Source organism: Strongylocentrotus purpuratus, unplaced genomic scaffold (assembly GCF_000002235.5).
Source record: "Strongylocentrotus purpuratus isolate Spur 01 unplaced genomic scaffold, Spur_5.0 spur5_scaffold_6, whole genome shotgun sequence".
NCBI classification, from domain to species: Eukaryota; Metazoa; Echinodermata; class Echinoidea; order Camarodonta; family Strongylocentrotidae; genus Strongylocentrotus; species Strongylocentrotus purpuratus.
Window position 1 is genome coordinate 54,608,769 of NW_022145612.1, and position 26,933 is coordinate 54,635,701.

At 38.3% G+C, this 26,933-nt stretch overlaps 1 protein-coding gene across 4 annotated transcripts in view; it reads right to left on the reverse strand.

The window, feature by feature from the left end:
• The window catches only part of LOC576996, a 38,071-nt gene that overhangs the window by 2,925 nt on the left and 8,213 nt on the right, over nt 1-26,933 (reverse strand). For 3 of the 4 annotated variants that reach the window (XM_031000444.1, XM_031000442.1, XM_031000443.1), the window contains exons 3-18: nt 26,233-26,736; nt 16,000-16,195; nt 15,354-15,585; nt 13,685-13,843; nt 11,304-12,418; nt 9,056-9,187; nt 8,505-8,644; nt 7,806-7,989; nt 6,955-7,055; nt 6,006-6,183; nt 4,802-4,992; nt 4,101-4,167; nt 2,671-2,977; nt 1,901-2,125; nt 601-1,271; nt 22-215 (exon numbers count right to left, since the gene is read on the reverse strand). In XM_031000444.1, coding sequence (XP_030856304.1) covers nt 22-215; nt 601-1,271; nt 1,901-2,125; nt 2,671-2,977; nt 4,101-4,167; nt 4,802-4,992; nt 6,006-6,183; nt 6,955-7,055; nt 7,806-7,989; nt 8,505-8,644; nt 9,056-9,187; nt 11,304-12,418; nt 13,685-13,843; nt 15,354-15,585; nt 16,000-16,195; nt 26,233-26,736 — 4,596 coding nt within the window. The remainder of the gene's footprint in view (nt 1-21; nt 216-600; nt 1,272-1,900; nt 2,126-2,670; nt 2,978-4,100; nt 4,168-4,801; nt 4,993-6,005; nt 6,184-6,954; nt 7,056-7,805; nt 7,990-8,504; nt 8,645-9,055; nt 9,188-11,303; nt 12,419-13,684; nt 13,844-15,353; nt 15,586-15,999; nt 16,196-26,232; nt 26,737-26,933) is intronic. The other variant, XM_031000445.1, reaches the window with a different exon arrangement.

Genomic DNA, 26,933 nt, shown 5'->3' on the forward strand with positions numbered 1-26,933 from the left:
ATGATTGTTAAATTGACTGACCTGCTCATCTGTTTGAATTGCTTTGAGAGATAGGAGACCAGTTTGTCCAACGAACCCTGCTTCTGAGGTCGACCTTGACCCTTTGATGGTTCACTAGATTTGGTGACACATGACCCGGTCAGGTGACGGTGTTCTTTGATCAGTTGCGTCTGCTGTTCCGCAAGATTCAGGACTTTACGCTTGCGCTTGCTAATCTAGAAAATTACATAAAGTATCAAAACAATTCCTTTAAAATGGCTTTAACAAACTCTTCTGAACAATTTCTCAAATGGATATTATACACTGATTAACACAAACTTGTATATTGACCCCAGAAAGAATATGAACTTATATCTAAAACAAAGCATAAATATGGCAGATGTGAAGATATTGGCTTCAGACAGGAGAAGCACAGCACAGTACAGCAAGATCCTTTTGCCAGGAGTAACAGGTTCAATTTTGGTATGATCCCTTGTGACAGTATCAATAACTTTTACAATTCATTCTCCTTCCTCCAACTACTCATTAGGATGTAAATGAAGCATAACAAATTCAAAGCAAATTATTCATATTTTTTAACAAAGCCAAAGATGAAGGTACCTGAGTGGTCCACTTGTCACCACCGCCTTCTTTTGACGCTCCTGCATCCTGTTCCTCTTCAGCTCCACGATGATAAGGCATCCTCAGCTGACGAGCCCTGGATCGAGGCACATTGGCCATGCTATCACCATGAGATCCAGCTTCCTTGAAGTTTGGAGCAGCCTGAAAGTTCCTGGTTGAGGGTTTCGGCTGAGCTGGTTCCTGGTTGGTCACACCTCCTCCTCCCCCAAGGCTTACAGACCTGGCTTTGGCTGCATCAGTATTCGCTTGGGATGCAAACATAGCATCCCCAGCACTGGTGGGGCGTGGTCTGGAGGCGTTGGAATCTTTGGTCAAGCTCTCGGCTCCAGCCACAGCTCCTGCAGGAGATCCTCGCTTTGATCCTGACAAGCGTTCTATTGCTCCAGCTACCTGAGATCCAGACTTGAAGGGGGAACTCTGCTTGGACCCAGGAGGACGGGAAAGGCGCTCCATGGCTCCTGCTAGCTGGGAGTAGAACGGGGAGCTAGAGCGGGAGTTGGAGCTGGAGGATGTCCTGCTAGTGGTTGTTTCACCTAGTCTGGGAGCAACGTCCAAAGTCTCAGCAGCTTTTGGTCTCATACCAACATCCATAGCCTCAGCCACCCTCTGAGACTTCATCGATGGAAACGCAGGAGGTTGTGAGCTCATTCCTAAAAAGAAACATTTATCTTTAATTAATGTATGAAAAAAATTGAAAAATATGCCCAAATCAAATTGCAAACTACACAATTGGAGTTCCCAGTTATCATACTTTCATCTGTAAATAGCAGTTTGGTTACGAAAGAGCCATTAATGTTGCTTGACAGAACAGGAACATTATATTAGATGACATTATAGAATGAGAATGTATGAACGATGTACAGAACCAGAGATGACATTACAACATTATTTGTTAACCTTACCAAGCTAAGACCTGACTTAGTGACAGTAACTGCAATGAAACACATGACAACAACGGTGCCAGTTTTGTACAGTTCAGTATCTGGTTGGTTTGGCAAAGTGCATACATATGTATCTGCATATCTATTAGGTTAATAATATGAACACCAGCCTTTGTTATCCCATAAGGATTGGTAAAAAGAATATCAGCAATGTCTTTTCCTAAAGTGAGAATCTGCATTTACATATTGGTGACATATCTATTCTGTTTAGTATGAAAACTTCCAAAATTGGAACTGAATCATGACATATGATAACAAAGGCAATAGCCTGATAAATGGCATCCCTACTTTCACTGATCCAAACACAGCTCATTGAGAAGTTTCTATTTTTGTCTTACCAGCAGCAGAGAGAGGTCTGCCCCGCCCGATACCAGCTGGTCGGGTCATGCCCCCCGCACCCATGGGAGGGGCCATCATCACTTGGTCCGGTAGACTGGTAGTCTGGGTATCCATACCTTCCGGCTGGGGCTGGGTGGAGGTGGTGTCCATAGGGGTAGGGACATGGGGCTCTCTAAAATCCTGCGCTGCTTGTGCGTGTTGTATGTTGGATGTTGGAGCACTCGCTTTGTGTTTTCAGTAAAGATGCATTTTGAGAGGAAATAGGGTAGGGAAGTTAGTATTAACTAAATGCTAATGATCCAGGTGCATTCTTGTACAAGACATCAACGCGGAGAAAAAAAGCATTTCTTGAGTCATAATCTCTTCCAGAATACTACTTTAAGAAATGTATTATTTGAAGGGGTTAGCATTATAAAACGATGAGGTTGGTTACTTATCCACCTTTATTAAGAAAGCTATTTCAACACCAACTGTAAATGATTATCGCAAATGGATCCTGGTAATAATCCTTAAATCCAATTAAAATTTGGAATTGAATCGGCATCATTTCACAAAACGTTCGTAAGTTCTAGTTTGCTTACAACCAATTGAAACATGAATATTATTACTAACACACATTTAAATGGATGTCGGTGACCTTGTAGGTAACAACATTTTTCATGAGATGCTACCTAGGACTTGATGAGCACTAACTTAAAGTTTGAAGTTGGATTATGACTAGTTGGATTATGACTATCAATCTGACAGAGAGATAATCTGCCAAACCTACCTTGATTCTGAACGTTATCTATATCCATGTTATCCAACCAATCATGGACGTTGCCTTGACTTTGTGTACCACCACCAACACCCACGCCACGTCCACCAGTCATCATGCCCACCTGTGGTTGAGTGGGAGGGGCAGCTGCAGCAGTGCTACCATACACCTTGGTGGTATGTTGAAGAGAGGACATGAAGTTTGCTGCTAGGAGTGCCTTAGGGGCCTTGTGTGGTACCCTCCTGAGGACCTTACCAGGGGCGCCCCTCTGGGTCTGGGCTTGCATGAAGGGCATGCCGAGGTCACTCCCTACTGCCACCTGAGGAGTTGGTATAAAGGGGGCAGTTTGATTAAAGAGGAAGTCCAACCTGACACTAACTTGGTTACATAAATATTGGAAAATAAGAGAAACAGTTCAGCAAAATATGATAAACTAGATGGACCTTCGACTGCACAGTCGAAAATAATGCCTCCGCCATGGAGAAATTTTATAAATCAAAACAGAAGCAATTTTTAGTTTAATTGTAATCCATTAAAAGGTTCTCAGAATATCGTGATTACAAGATATTTTTTTTCATATACATGTTTGACCCTTTGATCTTTGACCTCATGACCCTAAAATCTAATCAATTCATTGGCCTCAAGATACATACTGTACATGTCTTGAGTTTAATAGTAATCCATCCGTCGGTTCTAATGATAATACAATACCTTCACAAGCTATTTGTGCATACATAATGAGCCCATGACCTTTGACCTTATGACCATAAAATCTAATCAGTTCATTGGCTCTGCAAGATACATAGATGTCTTGAGTTTGATGGTAATCTGTCCATCGGTTCTAATGATAGTGTAATCACATGCTATTTTTGCATACATAATGAGCTCTGTGACCTTTGACCTTTTATTCCCAAAATCTAATCAGTTCATTGGCTCTGCAAGATACATACATGACCCAAGTTTGGCCAAGTTTGGCGGTAATCCATCAATCAGTTCTTGAGATTATGTGATCACAAGCTTTTTTTGCATATATAATGAGCCCTGTGACCTTCGATTCCATGACCTCAACATCTAATTGGTTCATTTTCTCTGCAAGATACATGCATGGCCCAAGTTTGGCAGGAATCCATCAATGGGTTCTTGAAATAACGCGATCAAGAGAACAGGATGGACGGACGGACAACCCGAAAAAACATAATGCCTCTGGCTTCTTTGCAGCGGAGGCATAAAAATAAGGAAGTTGTCATTTATCAAACACAAATTGCCTCAGTACTCTGTGCCATATCCCTTTAGGTCTTTTCCCATTTATTTGTTCAAGTCATACTATATATGAATCTTAGTACAGAATATTAATATAGTAGCTCCCCTCCTTCCTTCTTTTTCATCATCATAATCATAAAAATCATTTTATATTATCCCTTTTTTTCTCTTCTTATCTGTACCTTCGTGAGTCCTGGTGGAGCTTGAGCTGTAGCTCCTGCAAGACCTGGTGGAGCTTTGGTGGATCCACTTTTTGCAGGAGAGAAATAAAACAAATACAGTTTTATGTCACTATACAAAAACAATTTGTTGGGTACCGGTAAACATTTAGTGAGGTAGATTGAAGAATGCATACATCACCGTTGGGTCTGAATAACATGAAGTAATCATAAGGATGCAATTTGCAAATTATGTTCATGTATAAGTCAAATCTTTTTGGAAAAACTTTGACATCCTGAATGTAAACCAAGGTAATAGTGAGTTGTATCAATCATTACCAGATGGTATAGATTTGAACTAAATTTGATATTTTGTTTGTATATACCATATTGGTAATCATAAATGAAAAGAGAGTACCGGTGGTTATAACCTATCAGACAGGCTCAACCATACAGGAATGGCACCAAATCTAAACAATCCACGGTCATCATAATCACAATTTGTATACATTCATTTATTTGTATTTCATAAAAAAGAGTCATCAGCACTACACTAATGTTAGCTCAAATATGCACGGTTACCAACTACATTAATTTAAATTGAACTAGAAAATGCTTAACTCGTGTATTCTAATATCACTAAAAGTTTATGCTCATTAATCAGAGTGCAAATTCTGCAAGATTCACAAGCTAGGATCACATGTTGCACCCTAGCTAATACCAACCTGGTGGGGGCTAAACCTGTGTTCACAGCAGTGGCATTAAGAGGGAAGGAGGGGTGCCCGTCTCCAGCACTCATCACTCCGAGGGGAACGACAGGAGGCATGGAGGGGTCTGGGAGGGTCTGGGGCGGGGCAGCTAATCCAGTAACAGCAGGACTGATGTATCCAAACTCACCAGCCTTTACGGGTGATTGCTGAGTGGGGGAGGGAGGGAGTGCACAAGCAAGCAAGCACACATGTATCATTAGGCCACTGCAAGAGCACTGCACACATTAGATCACACATTTAAATAAGCTATGAGACATTGCACAGATATTGAATCTTGAACTTTTACTTTGGTAGTAAGATAAGAGATAACAAAAGGGATATCATATTGAAGACATTTGGTTTTTGCCATAAACATTTCGTGTGAAAGATGTATTCAAGTTTGAAAGGATCATTAATGTCAAAATAAAAATGGGATGAGCTGGGAATCGCCCGACATTACTCATCCCCTCAACCCTCCCACTCTATTTCTTGTGATATGTTTCAGAAAAGTAAGTTTGCATGGCCAATGTAGATAATGTAGATTATTGTCCATTAAACATTCTATATATTTTGAGGTGGACTATTCCTCTAACCAGAATGAAATAACAATAATGCAGCATAGATAAATCATAAGGGCTTAAATGATGGAAATACCAAATGGAAGGAAACACAACAAAGCAATAATGCATTTTTTATGACATCAATGCTTTGATTACTTATTCAGTAGGAGCAGACACATAAAGCTTATGCAGCAAAGGTATCTAATGCAGCTATTCAGTTATACAAAAAATATCACATCTTCATTACAATAACAAAATAAACACAATGCAAACATAGAAAGGGGAATGACAAGGCATTAGTGAAAAGCAAGATTCAAGCAGCATGCTAGTAGCCCAGAAAAAAAGAAAGAAAAAAGAATGACATTTTTACATACTCTAGCTATCACTCTACAGGCAATATCACACTTATACACATAACAAACTTATTGTACTAATCAAGATAATTATGTTTAGGTAGTGCAAATGGCCAACAGATGACCTAAAACAGCTTTCAATAGTGCATCATCTCCTTACACCAGTACAAAAAGAAACAGCTATCAGAACATTAGTCTACATTTTTGAGCCAGCATATGAAAACATGTAATGAAGGACAGATGTTGAATCTCCATCTTGATATTCACCTTGTAAGGATTGAATGTCTCAATATGTTGGGTTTTTAGCGAAGGGATGTCCGCCAGAGGAACATCTTGATGCAGATGTTTGAGGGAGCTATAGTAAGACGTGGCGACTTCATCTGTTTTCTCCTTGATGTACATCTGGTAATCCGACCACTTCATGCGCAGGAGTTCACGATGAGAGCTATAAATAACAAGTTTTTAAAAATTTTGCAGGGTCTGTTATCCATTGTTATAAAAATGCATTATTAATCAACCAAAAGAAAAAATGGCATTATTTCTGACATTAAATGGATTTGAAGTAATACTTTTTCAGTCTCTCAAGTATTCGATATTACTAATCCTGCAATTAAAGGAATCCGGTAACTTTGTCTCAGATTCTGAAACAAAATCCTGGATTTAGTTCATGCTGCAATGATAATTATAAACCTTTAGGTCATTCAGGAACCCCATGACTTTTACAAGACAATCGCCTGTCTGATTATCAAGATATTTATCATTGGAAATTGAAACCCAATTTTGCGTTCTCCAAACGGTTTTCATAACACTACAGTCTATTGGGGAAAACGAGTATTGTAAATCCGGTCACTCAAAGAGTTTTTACTTTTTTGAGGCACTTCTTGATCAATATTACACCATATCACACACACTGATAACACGTAGGGCTGTGCATCTCAGATTTAAAATTGTTAAACGATGCCTTTAAACTTAGTGTACCATTTGTCTTTAGGATAGAAATTAGTCAATCTAGACTAAAAGATGCAACAAACACTCCCATGCAGGAAAACTTATATATGTACACACCACATCAAAAAAAAGGAATTACAATCTACCCCTTGTGCACCATTTCATGTTTATGTGTCACTGTGAGGAGAATGTTCTCAAGAAAAAACGTCTTTCAGAAACATGATCTGATGAACAATAAAAATTACACAATATTACTTGCTCTACATACCTGCTCAAGAGGGAGTTACCATACATTCTAAAGATGTACTGACTTTCCTGTAGAGCTTTGTTCAAACTCTGCATGGCATACTGATACTGAAGCTCCAACACCTACACAACATGAGAACAAGGAATAGAATAGCATCGGAAGCAATTGTTACTACTGGGAAGACTAATAAAAACTATCATTATTGAATGGCAGAAAGTTAGCCAAAGAAATTAGCATTGCTACCATCTCAATTCTCAAGAATCATACAAAGAGAACAATGGAAAATAAACCTTTTTTAACTGACACACTGACTAAGAATATCTTTAAAATATATTTTTAAATAAATGCTGAGCACCAAACAGATGTGAGTAATGGTGCTATACAAGAAGTCATCATTATCATCATCACAATCATCACCATCTATTTTTCATGATATTTTCTAGATCTCATTGGAGTGATTTGATCATTATCAAAATACACAACAAAATATATATATTAATTCTATTGATTTGGAGGCAAGTACAAGGTATTTTTGCTCATACATTACTGATGATATCAAAGATTTTAATATACCTGATAAGCATAAACAGCTAGTGATCCTACTACATTTTGGATTAAATGCAATATAAAGATATGATACTTCAGATGATAATTGTCTTCATGTTATTTCTTTTACACTTGGTAACATATACCAAAACTTTACCAATTTACTTGGACTTTCCCTCTCACATTAAACAAAAAATGAAACAGAAATCCTTATCATCTTTATTAATTGAATATGAAGAAAATAACACCATCGATTCCAGTTGATTTTGAAATATGACCACAGCAGAAACTCCCCCAATCCTAAAAGTGAATAAAAATGTACCCACCTTTTGTTCTGCTGATCTTGATCTCATCTTCAAAAGTTTGTTCTCTTCCTCGATGGCTGGATCCTTCTCGGGTTCAAGGCCACCTGTAGAGGTACTACGGGTCCTGCCGCTCGCCACTTTCTGGGCTTGAGATTTCTCAAGATCCAAAAGCTGACGTGTGGTCTTCTCCAGTTCATTGGTGAGACTGTAGATAAACAATGGAACAGTTTCATTCCTCTTTTGAAATATCACTAGCAAAAATGACAATGAACACTAATTTGTATTGTCCTTTTTTTCCCTTATTCTTTTGTAATTCAGAGTTGATATCATAGAGACAAGTCAACCCCCCCCCCACCCCCTCAAAAGAGGTTACTACCTAATGGGCATAAAAGGAATGATTCGAAGAAAAAAAGTTTTAAAAAGTTGCATTTTTTTCTGTTCCTACTTGCAATATGTTTGCAGAAGTAATATTTGACACCAACATTTTGAATAGCCCACACATAGAGAGAAAAAGATAAAATAAATAAAAAACAAATAAAGCAAGAAATGGTGATTGATCCTCTTCAAGCATCGGAATTAAGAAATGTGAATGTGGCAGTCGATAGTGCCCTATTAAGCACTGGTCCAACGACACACATTTTAATCATCAGACTTTTTGTGATCATAATTGTTAGATTTAAAAAAGTACTAAGTCAGCTACAAACGACATATCTCTCATACTTGGAATTTTCCTTCTCAGCTCTAGCAATCTTTGATTTTGCTGCATTCAGTCTGCTCTCAGAGTCCTTCAGTTCCATGTTGGTCTTCCGTAATTCCCCAAGCTGTACAATACCCTTGCCTGAAAGTTTGCGTTGACAATCCTTAACCAGATAAGGGACAAGATCAAATTAAGAAATTAAAAGCAGTAATTTTCAACTTCAACAGCTGGGGCACATTTATATTTAGAATGATCTAAACACACTTCAAATAACATGTTTTGAAACAAGAAATATAAAAATTCTGAGCAAGCAATGCTCAAGTCAAAATTGGGTTCTGTGCATTTTATTTATTTATTTATTTATTTTAATTTTTTTTTTTTTTTTTTTGGGGGGGGGGGGTTCTAAACATTATCTTATATTTTCTTCATAATCCTTAAACAGTAGCGTACACAATGCCAGATAAAAAATTCTTTTGTTCTTTTTAAGTTGATATCATACATACAAGCTGTGTATAAGAAGGCTTTATACACAACAATTAAAAAAATTAGCTCCATTATGTAGATGAATTATTACCGCTAGTTCTTTAGCCGTTCGATCCAGTTTGCGTTTCAGTTCCTCTGTCTCGGAAGCATACTCCTTTTTCCTCATATCAAGCTTGTCATACAGGCCTTCAGCATCATCAGCAAGATGTCTTCGTCTGCGTTTCTTCAATGGGAGAGAGAGGAGAAACAATTCAATGGCTTAACCCTATTCTAACCAGGCTATTTCAGACCAGGTTTTTTACCAGAGGGGGTCAATTAGACCCCCCCCCCCCACCCCTAAGATCTCAGCCGTTTCACACCAAATCGCCGCAAAAATTTGCATGCATGTCAAGTGAAGTGTATAGAATACTACGGTAATTTCAATTTTTTGAAAAACTTTCATTTGCATATTTATGGTAATGTATGCAAATAAGGTCATATAATCCACATTTTTACCCATAAATGATATATAATTCATATTTAAGCATTCTTTTTCACTAAATATATATTTCACTATATGTATATGTTTTTGTTGTTTTATTTCATTTCTAACTACAATTCAACTATTTCGACCCCAAAACGAAACCCTAAACTTTAAACAAGACCAAATAACCAATGTTTTATCTCTTTTTAGGAAAATTGATATTTCCATATGTTTTGAACACAAATCACAAAAATGAGCGATTTTCGGGCTAACATGCAAAGACAAAAGGTCACATGACTTTGGAACTATACGTCCGATATTTAAAAAATATTGTTTTTGAAAGATGCGTAAGACTCAAAAGAAAAAAGTCATGAAAGGAAAACTTTATACTGGTATTTGCCGCAGTTCCGGAGTATTCACAAAATTACTACAGGGGGGGGGGGGGGGGAATTAAAATAATTAAAATAGGGTTAATATTTCTTACAAAGAGCAAAATGCATAACTAGCATCTCTAATGGAACTTTGAATAATGTCCAACTTGCTGGTTGCAACGTCCTTCACAAGCATGGGGGCGCATCCATCTTGCAACACTTAATATGCCGCAACCCACAAGTACAAATACAAAAGACATAGGCCCCTGAAATGTATCATTTTATTAATTTGGTAATTGGTTCAATAGAGCTAAGTAATAAATAAGTTCTAATGGTATATTACCATTTGGTGCAATGCCTATTTCTCCAGCTTATAAAAATTAATGGCTCTTCAATGAAAAGGGGAAAAGACCTCTATATTTGGGGGTGTGTTTCTTGTTGAAATCTACTACAGATGTGAAACTACTATCACAATCACAAATTTTACTCTTTTCCTATGCGTATGATCATGCTGTTCATGTTATTCACGACAAAGTTGTCTGTTTACTTGTAGACATTACATGTAGACCAAGTACCGTATTTGCCGGCGTAAAGGCCGCAGTATTTTTGGAAGAGAAAATATAACAAGTTTTGTCAATCTCGTGAATAAACTTCATAACTTAATTTTCTAACAAAATCTACAGGTAGAATTAGATCTAAGTTTGTGTTTGAGTCATTGCAAAGTAGGGACCACAACAGAGCTACCTCACAACACAACTGCTGATCTTAGTATCCATTACAGGCAATTTTGCATTGCATTGCATTGTGGTAGGTAGGGGTATATATCGGATAACAAACTGCCTGCTATACAGTACTAGCTTCAAAATCGGCGAAGATTTGCTATTTAGGTAAATACAACTTTAAACTTAGTTATTTCATTTAAATTTTATAAGAATATCAATGAATTTGGTATCAGTTTGTAGAAAAAATTTGAAAGAAAATAATGATTTTGTTTGGTCTTGCACCTTTCCCCCCTTTTTTCCATCTGTTTTTTGGTTTTGTTTTTGGTGAAAGACGTTAGAGATCCTAGTAACTTTGAAGTGTGCAATATGGGCTGTAGCCTGTATCATTTCTAAATTAAACCAAGATCATAAATGAACCCCTTCCACCACCTTCAAATATGATGAACAGAAAATCTGAAATTTATATGGAATCAGAGGAGTGTTTCACAACGACTAAGATCGCCTTTCAGTTGGACTTAAACTATGGCAGGCCGTTCATGCCACTGTTTTCTATTATGATCATTATGATCTTTAGATAATATTCTTTCCTTCAATAATGAACTATCAAAAAATGGAAATTCTAGTGTAGATTTGCGACCATGATTTGAACGTCCCTTGAGAGACCAATGCCAGGATATGGTGAGAGAAAACAATGGCATGAATGGCCTGTCATACTTTAGTCCAACTGAGAGTCGATCTTAGTCTTTGTGAAACACTCTACAGGTATATATGTCATCAGCCTACCTCTTTTTCCAAATCACTTGTAAGTTGCTCTATACGTGGATCCTCTCCTGTACCCACACGCCTATTGGAAGTAGACACTGAAGGGGTATTGACCTTTCGGCTTGTAGTTTTGATTTCTTTGGTACACATGGCCTTATGTGACTGCTGAGGCTTTGGTGTTTCCACTCCGATACTCCGAACTGACTTTGACAATCCAATTTCGGTGCTGCTGACTGAAACACTCTCCTCATCAGCTCTTTGAGAATCCTGGCTAGAACTGGGTTTGTTTTGGTCTGTCTCTTGGTCGGTGGTACTCCTGGGTTGTGATTTGGTGACTTCGGAGACGGCAACATTGATAAGTTTAGAAATCATATCTGACATCATATCCTCTTCCATACAGCTTTCTGGTCTTTGCTCCTCTACCTCTCTAAGGGCTATACCATTGATGGAGGTGAAGGGTGACGATCCCTGATCATCATCCTTCACTCTCATTCCTTCACCCACTGTATCTGCATCCTCTTGGCCATCCTCCAGGGCATCTGTAAAGACATCACTTTTCTCCTCGGCACTATCGGTTCCTCCAATAACCTCACCTTCCTCCTCTTCTGTACCACTAACCTCAATGTCCTCCAAGACGATAACATCACCTTCTGCCTGATGAAGGGACCCAGATCGATAGATCATCTCTGGGCTCCTCCTGTCACCCTCCTCTTCCTGGACACTACCATCACTCTTCTCTCCCAAAGATCTCCCTCCTGTCGATCCCTCTGCATCCGATGGCCATGATCTTGCATCATTTTTTCCACTCTCTCCAACAAGGGTCTGTGGGGACTGACTTGATTGTTGCCCATCTTGGGTTAGCTCCGACTCTCGTCTCAATTGGGCCTCAGCTTCCTGAGCAATGGCAGACTCCTCCCAGTTCCATGGGGTGGGGCTATCGTTCCTCAGAAGTGAAGTCTTCTGTTCATCCTCTGTTGTGCTACCAAGAGAGGGAGTGCTTGTAAATACCAACTTCTTCTGAATTTCCTTATTGTTATTTACAGGTGATTTATTCTTTTCCTCTTCTGTTGTACTGCCAATGGCGGAAGGGCTTATAGACAGTAGTTTCTTTTGAATTTCCTCAGGATCTTTGTTATCTGTATTTCAAAAGAGAACAAAAGAATTTGTATAAGGAATATACTAGCGCTTCACATTAAAACACTTGATGAGGAAAAACATTCTTATTAAAGCTTTTTAAAATGAGAAAATGCAATCACACCAATTATGTATACAAAACAAGAGTAAGTATTAATAATTTTCTTGAAAATAATACTATTTCTTTGGAAAGGTTTAACACAGTTACTTACTTTATTGAACTCTTAATATAAATCAAGCAATCAAAATAATGATTCAAGCTGGTAGCCTCCAACTACTTTCCATTTCCTGAAACTTGACAAATGCAACCACAAGTAAAGCACATAAAAGGTGCATTTGTTATATACATGTATTAGTGAACCCAACAAATAAATTTCACCTCATAGTGATTCACACTTTAATAGGTTTCCACCATAAATAACACATCTGTTAATAAGAGTTACCTAAGTACAGACATCCATTAGGTAGCCTAGCCAAATGTAATGGCACTTATGCTATGGTCACATTACCCAAAAGTAGCCTGCTCGGCGGCCGAGCGGCGAGTTTTTAACCAATTCTGCCCGGCGGCTGCCCGGCCACCGAGCGGCGACCGGCCAGTCACCGCTCGTTGTTAGGGCATCGCTCGGTCGCCGCTGAAGTTTTAGCGCGGAGTTAAAATTTGGGCGGTGCCTGCCCACTTTTCACTCGCCGCCCAAAATACGCTCGGTGCTTGGGCGGTCGCCGCCCGGGCACCGAACTAATTGCTAGGCGATGCCTAATTCCAGCAGCGACCGAGCAGGCTACTGATCGGTCGGTCGCTGCTCTAATTTGTGACCATAGCTTAAGTGATGTGTCCAGAACGCAAAATACATAATAGTTGGTGATGTTTATCAATTAAAAGTTCTTTGTTTGACATATCTGAATGAAAGGTTAGCTAACATTTAAGCCTCATCAAGATATGCATTGACCAGCTCTATATCCTAACAATGTTGTTTTACATCTGTGTGATAAACTTGTGTCTCTCTACAACTATATATTTTGCGTTCCGGACACGTTTTTTGGTGCAACTGCATTGCGCTAAACCACCTTATTAAAATAGACATATGGTTACAATAACCTTCATATTAACGAGTAAGGGTTACAGCAAATTAATCAAGTTAGTTTGTTATATCACACTATATTCACAGAATACAAAATGTACAAAAATATGTTGAGTCAAATTTCATTGAAATAGTTAGTTTTCACCTTCAACGTGCAAGTTAGCATTTATAGGCAATAAATTTGTGTACCTTTCTCTTCTAACTTTCTGAAATCATCATAGTATCCACCTCCCATCCTTCCCTGGAGGGGTGATATCTCCTTCCAATTCTCTTCCTCCCCTGGGAGGGGGTCTAATAGCCACCAGCCCTGCTCCTCTCCCTCCCAACATGCATCATCCTCTTCAGAATCTACAGAAAACACAGACCAGTTAACAAATTATTCAAATGTACTATTCAACCCCTTCTGTGACCAGTGTGGGTGGCACATGCAGACAACATTGGAAGGAATTTCATCTGTTGAGAGTCAGAAGGGCATCAACTCTGTCTAAAATAATACAAGAGAACGCCCTTCTGGCTTTAAAGAGAAAACCCGCTTTAAATAAGAATAACTAGTTATTTTCTGGACTGAATTTGTTTCCATGCATTAAAAATTGGATGGTTATTCGATTGCGCGCAGTCAAAAATGATGCCTCCGCCATTGAGCAATTTTACAAAACCAAAACAGAAGCAATTTTCAAATTCAAGTTTGATTGTAATCCATTGACAGGTTCTCAGAATATCGTGATTACAAGCTATTTATCGACCGATTAGCTATTCCTATTTGGAAATTATATATCACAACTACATATTCTGAGATTTTCATGGTCGCAGCTACCTTTGTACGTCCGTAGACCTATTTGAAATTTATCAAAATTTACCGGGAGCACCGGTAAATTTTTATATTCAATTTTTCTTGAAAGCAGAAGCGTTTTAGGGGTTAAATTTTCTAGTGCTTATAATACATCCACAGGGGCATCCAAATATATCAAAACTGTAAAGAATCACTATCCACCCAATTTCAAAATTTCTCCAAACTTTGTATTACCTTTAAGCGAATCACCTAGGTTCAGCTAATGATCCATCAAAACAAAATCGAACATCAGACCAAATCGACTGCCAAAGACTCGGTCCCTACTCTCTGTTTCTCGTAGCCGCGAAAATGCATGTGTTTTACCGTACATGCAATATGGTAAGGTATGGGTCGTGTTATTTACAATTACAACCAAATTTGTGTATAAGATTTTACGTGAAGAGTCAGCGCGCATGCGCTCGCCGACCAAGACATGCACATACTGAATACGAAGCTAGAAGAGAGCTTGTGCGCAGCAATTGTTTTGTGTATTTGTGTATTTTTTCTGTCTTAATATTTTATGGGCTCATTTTCACGGCAAACACTTGCGCCTTTCAGTTTAGTTTCAGATGACTTACGGGCGCAATTGGTGGTTCTATGAGCGCAAATTTGCGCCCTGCGCCCGCTTATTTCAAGACTTGGGGATGGACGGACAACCCGAAAACATAATGCCTCCGGCTACTTCGTAACGGAGGCATAAAAAGAAAAAGAAGATAACCTTTGATGAACCACTAATGAACAGTAGAATCTTTGTTTGAATGTCAAATATTGTGGAATAAGCTGGAAATAAAGTAAGTAAATTAAATTTGAAACAATTCAAAACCATCCCTGCCAAAAAATTCACCACTTTTTAGAGATCACACATTTCCCATGAAACCATATAAATCAAAGTGCACAATGAAAATACTGAAAAAGTGCAAATATTGAAGTTTTACACAAACCCTGATGACAGAAGACTGTACATTGTGCAAAGATTAATATCCAAAACACCAGATTAAGTGTTACATTTTTAACTTTAATCAAACTTACCACTTTCAGTAGATGACTGAACATTGCGATCTTTAGGAGCATCCTTAGACTTGCTTTTATCATCAGTATCCACTGTCTGGGTGCCAATGGGTGATGGTGACTTTGGTTTAAAGGGTGATGGTGACTTTGGTGTGAAGGATGAGGACTTTGGATTGAAGGGTGAGGAGGACGTGGGCTTGCTTGCCATGGGTGAAGTGCGGGATGTCTTGCTTTGGTTTGGTTTATCTTCTGCCTGTAGAGAGAAATGAATGCTTCTTAAACAAAACTAAATTGGGTGACAGATATATAATGGAAACAGGTGAAATGTTAAAGGAATTTACAACAATGTGCTATTAAGCATCTGCACAATCCACATGTAGACTATCAGAACATAAATTTCCTTTCAAGAAAATATACATGAGCAAAGAGGTGATTCTGCCTGTCTCCCCCCCCCCCCCCCCCCTAGGATTTTTTTTCCTGTGATCTCCCACCTGCTTCATCAAAGTTCCTCTTCCTTTAGACAGTGGCTTTTCTCCCAATTATAGAGGAACTGATTATGGGCAAAGCATTTTCGGCAATCATTCCAGATAAAAATTAAAAAATAAGAGCGAGGGCCACTCTGAGGAAGAGGGAGGGGGCTGGGTGTGAAATAATATTTCATCCATACCTCCTCTTCTTGCCAGGCCAACGAGACGACATCTCCATCAACCTTAAAGATGTCTCCGTGTCTGAAGAACTCCTTCAGGCCTCCAAGGTACTTGATACCCTGGCGCATCCATGGTGACAGTCCCATGAAGATGCTCAAGAGCCGGCTATCAGTCACCTCTATCGGTCCATGCTGCTGAAGCACCACCCCAAACATGCTGAAAAACAATCAAGTTAAAACTCACATTTACTCCTGGTAATGGAATTACATCCGAGAGAAACTGGTTGAAAGATTCTGTACAATCGTTCTGAAACTAAAAAAAACTCTGAAAAGAAGTTAAAGAACACAACTCCTTCAAACCACTTATAGAAATTAGATGGATCTTCGACTGGGCACAGTAAAAAATGATGACACCGCCATAGAGCAATTTTACAAACTGAAACAGAAGCAATTAAAAAAAAAAAGTTTGATTGTAATCCATTAACAGGTTCTCAGAATATCGTGATGACAAGCTATTTTTCATATACATGTACATGTATGATCCTGTGACCTTTGACCTCATGACCCCAAAATCTAATCAGTTCATTGGCTCAGCAAGATACATACGTGACCTAAGTTTGGCGGGAATTCATTGATCAGTTCTTGAGATAACGTGATCATGAGAACAGGACATACACACGCACGGACGGACAACCCGAAAAACTACAATTATCTATCTGTTTACTATTTTTGCTTACTGATCCAATCCATGTAAATTAAAAAGATACAAATTTCTGTTGATAATTTTAAACGAAATTATTATATTTTCTGGCAGAAGGGTGTACGGGTTCTGCTGAATGTGGACACACACTTTTTTTTTAATGTTACCGGTAAGTAGAAGTTCAATAGCAATGAAATGTGCTTATGTCAATACATAACAACTCAAATTGACTAGTTACAATCCATTTCCCCTTTTTATATCAGTTATTAAAGTAGTCAAAAAAGTAATACATGTACAAAGCAGTCAAATCCTTAAAAGAATGTTATGGGCAATAAGCCAGTTCACGGTTGCAGTCTGAGCATTTTAAGCAGATAAAGGTCATTGCAGACCAAATTAAGAAATACACGGAGACAAAATACTTGATTGGTGCTCATGAAAGTTATATTATGTAATCATTATTCATTCATGTACAAGCAGTGCACTCCATGAGACACATGTGGAACTATTCTTTGAAAAGGGGAAACAAAAGATATTTAAAGGTATTACAAAGTTTTGGTAAAAATATTTAATTCATCTTAAACTCTTTGATGTTATAACAAGATGCTATAGGAATATCTTTAACCAATCTCCCCCGCTGAAATACTTTTTTTTTTTGTAGTGAATTAAACAGTAATTAATAAATCAATTATTAGTTCCAAGCTGCCTGTATTTAAACCAGCTCATGTTGTTGTATACTAGCGCCATCTACTGTTGTAAATGGTTCATGGTATAATCGATATTGAAAATGGGCTTTCGCCCCGCTCGGCGCTGACCCCGCTCCACAGCGGGAAAGCCACTGCATTCGCATGGCTAAGGTCCACGGTCTCTTTTAGAGCTCAATGGTTCCAGCATCTGTGTGCGTTTGTGTGAGAGCAAGTACCGTTCAGGATTGTATCGCACAAATCAATGGAGTTATAGTCTCCTTGCAGAGTGAGTAACCTATGGTTTGACGTACCCGTAAACCCTCCTCCGCAACCGTCTCAATCTAGTCTCAGCTTCGACTGATCAGTCATTTTGATATACATTTATAACAAACAGTTTCAATATGCTACGGGATACATGAAGTCTTATCATTTTTTCCAATTATTATGTCCGTGAAATGCATTCAGAAAAGAATATCAGAAAGAAAGCAATTTGAAAATGAATGACCACACAATCGTTCAAATAAACATGAAAGAAATACAATAAATATGTCTATCCATATACCGCTCTCTCTCTCTCTCTCTCTCTCTCTTTCCTACAGAAGTTCGTTGTAATGTTCATCATACCCTTGGAAGTTTCGAAAATAATCATTTTCACCACATAGACCCTCTCTCTCCGAAATATAGACCCAGGCTCTCTCTGCCACTCTCACTCTCACTTGTTCCCTCTTTCCCTTCCTCTCGCACCCTCTCGATCTCCCTCTCTTCGCCTGGACCTCTGCACTGAATGTTTGACTTGTTTTATGATCATTATTTTCTTTCATTCTCATCTACATTATAACCCCATCAAAAAACTATGATCCTATCACGTTGAATGAAAACTTCTATCGTCTTTGTGATTAGTATTATCTTTGTCATATCTTTATATCATCCTCATTTACATACACCCCAACAATGGTCCTATCGCGTGAATGAGAACTTCTATCGTTTTTACGATTATTATTATCCCTGCCAAACATATATTATCATACTCATTTAAATGAACCACAACCAAAAAATATGGTCCTATTACGCGAATGAGAACTTCTATAGAAGTTGTCTTCATGATTATTATTATTGTTGTCATAAACTCCAACCAAACACTACTATCCTATCAAGTGAATGAGAACTTCTCTTGCTTTTGTGATAATTATTATCTTTGTCATATATTTATATTACCCCCATTTGAATAACCCCGATAAAAAATATGGTCCTATCACGCGAATGAGAACTTCTATAGTCTTTGTGATTATTATTATTGTTGTCATAACCCAACCAAAAACTACTGTCCTATCACGTGAATGAGAATTTCTCTCGATTTTGTGATAATTATTATCTTTGTCATATATTTATATCACCCTCATTTGAATAACCCCGACAAAAGAAATATGGTCCTATCACGCGAATGAGAACTTCTATCGTTTTTGTGATTATTATTATCCTTGTCATAAACTCAAACCAAAAAATACTGTCCTACCACGTGAATGAGAACTTCTCTCGCTTTTGTAATAATTATTATCTTTGTCATAACCCTCATTTACATAACCCCGACAAAAGAAATATGGTCCTATCACGCGAATGAGAACTTATATCGTCTTTGTGATTATTATTATTGTTGTCATAACCCACCCCAAAACTACTGTCCTATCACGTGAATGAGAGCTTCTCTCGTTTTTTTGATAATTATTAACTTTGTCATATATTTATATCTCCCTCAGGGAGTGGAGATTGTGCACACAGTGTGTGCGGGCAAGCACTGAATCCAATGACCGGGGTAATAGTATATATTTGTAAAGCGCTTAGAGACATTTGTATTAAGCGCTATATAAAAATTAAATATTATATTATTATTAATAACCCCGACAAAAGAAACATGGTCCTATCACGCAAATGACAACTTCTATCGTTTTTGTGATTATTATTATCCTTGTCATAAACTCCAACCAAAAAATACTGTCCTATCACATGAATGAGAACTTCTCTCGCATTTGTGATTATTATTATCTTTGTCATATATTTATATCACCCTCATTTACATAAGAAAATAAATAATAACAAAAGAAATATGGTCCTATCACGTGAATGAGGACTTTTATCGTTTTTGTGATTATTATTATTATTGTCATATATTTATATCACCCTCATTTTCATAATCCCGACAAAAGAAATATGGTCCTATCACGCGAATGACAACTTCTATCGTCTATGTGATTATTATTATTCTTGTCATGAACTCCAACCAAAAACTACTCTCCTATCACAATCATGAATGAGAACTTCTCTCGCATTTGTGATAATTAGTATCTTTGTCATAAACTCCAACCAAAAACTACTGTCCTATCACGTGAATGAGAACTTCTCTCGCATTTGTGACAATTATTATCTTTGTCATATATTTATATCTTCTCATTATTTTGAATAACCCCGACAAAAGAAATATGGTCCTATCACACGAATGAGAGCTCTTATCGTCTTTGTGATTATTATTATTCTTGTCATAAAATCCAACCAAAAACTACTGTCCTTTCACATGAATGAGAACTTCTCTCGCATTTGTGATAATTAGTATCTTTGTCATGTATTTATATCACCCTCATTTACATAAGAAAATAAATAATAACAAAAGAAATATGGTCCTATCACGCGAATGAGGACTTTTATCGTTTTTGTGATTATTATTATTGTTGTCATATATTTATATCACCCTCATTTACATAAAACCCGACAAAAGAAATATTGTCCTACTACGCGAATGAGAACTTCTATCGTCTTTTGTGGTTATTATTATTCTTGTCATAAACTCCAACCAAAAACTACTGTCCTATCACATGAATGAGAACTTCTCTTGCTTTTGTGATAATTATTATCTTTGTCATAATTATATTACCCTTATTTACATAACCCCGACAAAAGAAATATGGTCCTATCACGCGAATGACAACTTCTATCGTCTTTGTGACGTATTATTATTCTTGTCATAAACTCCAACCAAAAACTACTGTCCTATCACGTGAATGAGAACTTCTCTTGCTTTTGTTATAATTATTATCTTTGTCATAATTATATTACCCTCATTTACATAACCCCGACATAAGTCCTATCACGCGAATGAGAACTTCTATCGTCTTATGATTATTATTATTCTTGTCATAAACTCCAACCAAAAACTACTGTCCTATTACGTGAATGAGAAGTTCTCTCGTTATTGTGATTACTATTATATTTGTCATATTTATATCATCCTCATCTACATAACCCTAAAAAAAAAATATGGTCCTATATCACTCGAATGAGAACTTCTAGAGAGAGAGAGAGACAAAGTTGGAGCGAAAGAAAGAGAGAGAGAGGTGTGTGGATAAAGAAAGAGAGACAGTCATCAGACAGACGGTCACAGACCGACAGAGGGAGAGACTAACAAGTGATATGGATATAGAAATATGTAGAAAGGGATAAACGAGGTGATGCGATGAGAGGGAGAGAGAGAGAGAGAGAGACAGATTATATACAATATACATCAAAAGAGAAATAAATAGAGAAAGGGTAGAATGGTATGGGGTACTGAGAAATAAAGAGTGAGGGAAAGAAAATGGGAGAAATAAAGATAGCGAGAGAGAAGAGAGAGAGAGAGAGAAAGGAGAGAAGGGATAGAGAGGGATACAAAAGAGAGGGGGGAGATGAGAGGGATATAGAAGCGACAGAGAGAGAGAGAAAGAGAGGGTGAGAGAGAATATCAAGTGAGAGTGTTATAACACGGACCTGGTCAATGCAGTTGGTGCATGGTTATGAGACGGAGGCGAAGAATATAATTCAATTATACGGAAAGAGAGAGGTTAGCCCAAACACGTGTAGCAATTACTGACCTCTACCAGAGGTCATTAGGCTAAATAAACAAGCGTACCGTACCCGTAAACTCACAAAGGGATGATCTCAAAATAAGAATGTGCAGTATACACATAATCGACTGTTCGGGAAAACGTCGTCAACCTTATTATTGATTTATCTTCGTTTGTAAGATTAAACGTATCTTCTTTATTTTTAATAAAGAAATGCAAAATAAATAATGTTACGTTCTGTATATAAATGATTACCCAAACTGTCCCCGTACAACGACTTTGGGGAGTATTTTGAGATTATCCCTAAAAAAAATGTGCTCGGAAATTCTTCTGGCCAATCCGGCCCTACACACATAGACTAATACACGTACACACGTAACATGTACTATACGTAGGCCTAATACACATGCACAGGGATCAATGCCAGATCTTTGCAGTTCATCACGGCCAATTGACTTGACCAAAATACAGGCAATATGTGCGTTCGTTCACAGAGCTGGCGAACAACAATATTATCAAAGTCGAGCAATAACAAATGCATTTCAAAGTTGAAAACACAGAAACGATTAAGAGAGGGAAATGGAAAAATGAGTTGAAGAGAACAACACAGGATATTCCGGTCCGCGCAGGAAATTCATAGATTAACGTACGTAAGTACAGTAAAGATGGTGACGGTCCGATCGATTATAAAATTATATATTGCGATTACAGTGTACAGACAAATATATTTTTCTTCAAATTTAGGAGACAGTATAAAAATCTTACACTAAGGCAACTCGACTTTAAAATAATTATCTTTATGATTATATATATTGTTTAAGTCTGGTAATATGATTGGGTGTCAAAACATGTTAATTATTACACTTTGACAATAGTGCTATGTATGTGTTATGCTGTTCAGATGACATATAAATTTTCAAACTGAGAGGGAGCTATACCAAATTTACCGGGAGTACCGGTAAATTTTTTTATTTTTTTAAATTTTAATAACTCCAAATCAAAAGCTTTTTAGAGCCCAATTTCTTTAGAGTTGGGTGTTCTAACACTATATTTCACAATAGTAATGCAAATTTTAAATTTCATGATCCAATCCTGATGAAATATTCCCAAAACTTTGTAATACCTTTAAGTAGCACCTCCATTGCTGTAGGAGTGATTATTTCGAAATGTACAAAATAGGACCTCTTCATGTTTTGAAGATCGGTGGATATTCGGAGTGATATTGTACAAACATGTGCTAATCGTGAACTGGTCTATTGTTTTGTGGCATGCATGTGTCTTAAAGTTGATACTCTAAGCAAATAAATGTCCCTTAATTTGTTACCTACGGCAAGTATATATTATTTTTAAGTTTTTCAATTACTTAGTATATCACAAAAAAATTCTGTCTACTCGAAATCCTCAATTGAAATGTCTAAAATATCCGCCTCTCTTTGCATAGAAAATCAGTCACGACGCTGGTCTACTATTTATGACCTCACGTCCGGGAGAGAGTATATTCACGTACCCGGATGTTCCATAGCAAACATGTGCAGAGTGATACGATTTTCTGCATATTTTTGTTTCAAAGGCTGAAAAGTCTAATAAATCATAATTCTATGTACAATTCTTTACCTTCCCCTAGTACTTCATAGTATTAATATCAATTCCCCTTTTAAAAATTATGACATATACATGCCAACGATGTGCTATTAGTCGATATTTTCACCATGTAATTTTTGTTTTGGTGTTGAAATCGGCCCAGGCACGGAGTGAACAGTAGCTGTCTACCCATGCACAGTTCATTACCATACACTGCAGCGATCTCCCGATGGTTTCTTCTTCCTTTTTCCCATGTCTTTCGCCTTCCTTGGCCCTGAACATCCTTCATCTACCAATTCTGCCACCGGTATAGTCAGGAGCAAGTCTTTGTTAGTTGTTTTTCTTAGCTGGCAACGTCACTTTCATTCTCTTGCAATTGCCGATAAACATATAACTAGCGCACGTACGTTCCATCACAAGCAAGCAGCGCCTAGAGCAGCGGCTTGGTCTTACCTCCCGATTCTGCTCGCTCCACGAACGTTCATGCAAGAGCCGCATCACTCGCCAAAATATTATAGAGGAAGCGCGCTTGCATGATCTCGTTCAAGTTTGATATTTTACAACATAAAATGTTTAACTGGTACTGTATCCTTTTTTGAGGCAGTCACACACATCTATGATAAGTACTATCATAGTTCTAGACCTATTCGTTTTACAAAACTGCTCATGTACATCTGATGACAATAATTTATAATGCATCCGCCTATTCATAAGTGCACGATTTAACTTTAATTCCTAAGCAGTAAACTCGTCTTAAATCTCTACCAAATAGGTGAATATGAGGATATAAAAAGAAATCAGCGACTGGAAAATGTTGCTTCGTTATTCTTCATTCAAATGAAAACAGAAAATCCATCAAATATACTCCTTAACAACAACAAATCTAAGCTCTGACAGGATAGCATTTACGTAGGGATATCACTGCCATTCACTCTCACTGAGCCCATGACTCCCGTTCGTGACGTCACGGATAGAGGCCCGACTCTACGTGCACTTCCGGGTTTCAGACTTAGATATTTTGGTAGAGTTTACTCGAATAAATTCATTATTCTAAACTTGTTTTGTCGGGTGGACACCATTTGGTGTTATTATGGGGGTTAAAAGCTTTCTATTTATGTAATTATCTCAGTATTTGGGATTGTCTTAGAGTATCAGCTTTAATGACCTGCCATCTGTATAACAACATTATTTTATCTAACATATTCTTTTAAACAAAATACAAGCTGATTTCTATTACTTTTGTAAATGGAATCCAGATAAATCATGCCGATGCAAGGTCACAAAATAACCTGAATATTCATAAATGAATGATACACACCATAAAAACTAAACCAACAACAACTCAGTGACAGAGGGTCTAAATGTTCACACACCATGGTATCATAAGATGTACAAGAGCAAGAATAAAATTCAACAAGACAAATGCCACTGTGTCTCCTATATTCGTCCACCCCAATTTCAGTATACCGGTATAGGAAATGGATGGAGACATATCACAATGAAAACAAAAAGCCTATAATCAAATGTCAACAGACGACTATGATCTTGACCTACTAAACCTAAAATCAGGGCTGGGACAAAAAAAATTCCAAAAAGGAGAAAGATTTAATGGAAGTTCAGGGAATGCCCTCGGCGGGGGTTAAAGATAAAGACCAGTTATAGTCATGCGATTGCATTGTGAACAGGGCTCAAATTAATTTTTTGTCCACGGGAGCTCTTCCAAAAAAAAAGAGCCCCCGTGAGCCTTCTCACGGGGCCTGTTTTAGTGCTGATGGGGGCTCTTATTTTAATACAAATTTCCATTGAATTGGTACCCATGAAACTCCTAAGTTCCTTAGTATTTTATCATTATCATTTATTTAAGTCGGCAATTTCCCTCTTAGAAATTTATTTGTTACATAGCTGTTATTGACTTTTATCCTTGTGATGACATTCTCTCCATTTCTTCCCATTCTGCACATAATGTCCTCCTCATTATTTGGAGCAACCTTATATACATTCTTTCTTTACTTTAAATCTTTACCATATCCTTCCAAAAGACAGGGGCGGATCTAGCTTTTTGCTAAGGGTGGGAGTGGGTAACCCAAATAAGATGTGAAGCATTGTCCACGAGCCGCATAGCGGCGAGGCAATTTTTGTTGTTGCTATTTTGAACCCCCGTAAGTGATGTTTTCCTAGCATCTACTAACATGCGGAGCATCGTCCACGAGCCGCAAAGCGGCGAGGCGATTTTTTTTTTTTGTGCTATTTTGAACCCCCGTTAGTGATGTTTTCCTGGCATCTTCTAATAATGTGTAGGTCTGGACACAGCATTTTTCTATGCACATCACATTTTCACTTGGCAGCCCAAGGGGGGGGGGGGGGGGGGGGGGGGGGGGGGGGGGGGGGGGGGTTAAACCCCCAAAACCGCCTATACCCCCCCCCCCCCCCCCTCCTGCAACATCTTTGTTGATCTTCTTCTCAATATTGATTTACTGGTCGAGTTACAATATTTGCTGGTCTTTTAGAATAACCAGATTTCAGAGGATTCATACTTTTCACAACGAAAAACTTCTCCATGTCCTTGCGCGATCGTCTCCAGCTCCAGCAGATATTGGGCGTCAGCGGCGTTACACCGGTACTACCGGCGCAGTATAGCCACTGCTGACGGCCGCACTAGCTGCACTGCGAGCTTCCGTTGTTTGTATCGGTAATACTCATAGCGATGGGGCGATTATGGAGCTCACGGGGGCGAATCGCCCACCGCCCCCGTGTATTTTGAGCGCTGATTGTGAAAGAAACGTTGTGGAATAGATCAGAAAGGGATGATCATCTAGCTTATAAATATTGGTTCTGGAATCATCAAAATGATAAGGTCAATGCTAGATGTACAATTAATGATAATCTGAAGTTTAAGACTTGTTTCCCTTCTTCTCCCCCCACCCCTCCCCATAGAATAATACATATTACCACCATGTTTGAGCCTCATATCTCTCATCTCATATGGTTCTAGAGATATTGCAATAACAAGGTCACTTTTATTTTATAAGTTGACCTCTGTGATCCCTAGACCTAGTTACTCGAAAATCTAATCCGATTGTCTTCCTATGGTGATACATACTATCATCAAGTCTGAAGTTCATAGCTTAGGTAGTTCTTGTAATATTCCGATAATAGGGACTTTTCGATTTGCACGACTGCAACGTGGACTGCAACGTGGACGTCCTTTGAAGGCACTGCCAGTGCCTTAAAAGGAAGTCACACGTCCACGTCCACGTCCACGTCCACGCAAATCGAAAAGTCGCTAATGAGAAAGCGGGACGGACGTATGAAAGGACAACCCAAAAACGTAACACCTTTGGTGGGCAGAGGCATACAAACCATTTGTAAAGGGGGAACACCAAGTGCCGTTCTGATGACTAGAAATACATTTTATACTCACCGATAAAGGTCTTCCTTTTCAGTCGGGTTGAGCTGTTTCTGGTCCTCTGTGGTTCTTCCTTTGGATGAAGATGTGTGAGGGCCTGGACGGAATAGAGGAGGAGGTGCAGATGGGGTGGAACCTTGAGATGCAAATCCACCCCCGTCCGTACTGCGTGGAGGAAGACGAGGAGTTGAAAACTGACCTGAAGATCCATAACCGCCACGAAAACCCCCTCTCCGGAAATTTTCTTGTTGCACGACTTGACCCTGGTTATCTGTATGGTGAGGGGCACGGCTTGGAGATACAGCCTTGGATAAATACTGTGGTTGAGGCTGAGATGGTAGAAAGGAGGATTGGCTCATTGGCACCATCAGGGGAGCTGGTGCAAAGTTGGGCTGCAGCAATGGAGGGGGACCCAAAAGACTGTGTTGCACAGCTGGGTGCATGGTTCCTGCTGTGCTCACCAAGGGCCCAGGCATACACTGTCCTGGATTCACTTGGTTGGCATAAAGCACATGATATCTGGAATATTTGCAGGATCCCAAAGAGAAAGAAAAATATTTAATTATACAATGTAAACAATGTATCATGGCAATACACCCTTAAACACACATTCATACTTGTGGGCTGGTCAGAGCATTTTTTTTCTACTTTTAAGTTGTCTGCCATTTAGCATCACAAACCACTTACAATCCTTGACTTTTTGGTCAAAGATCTTC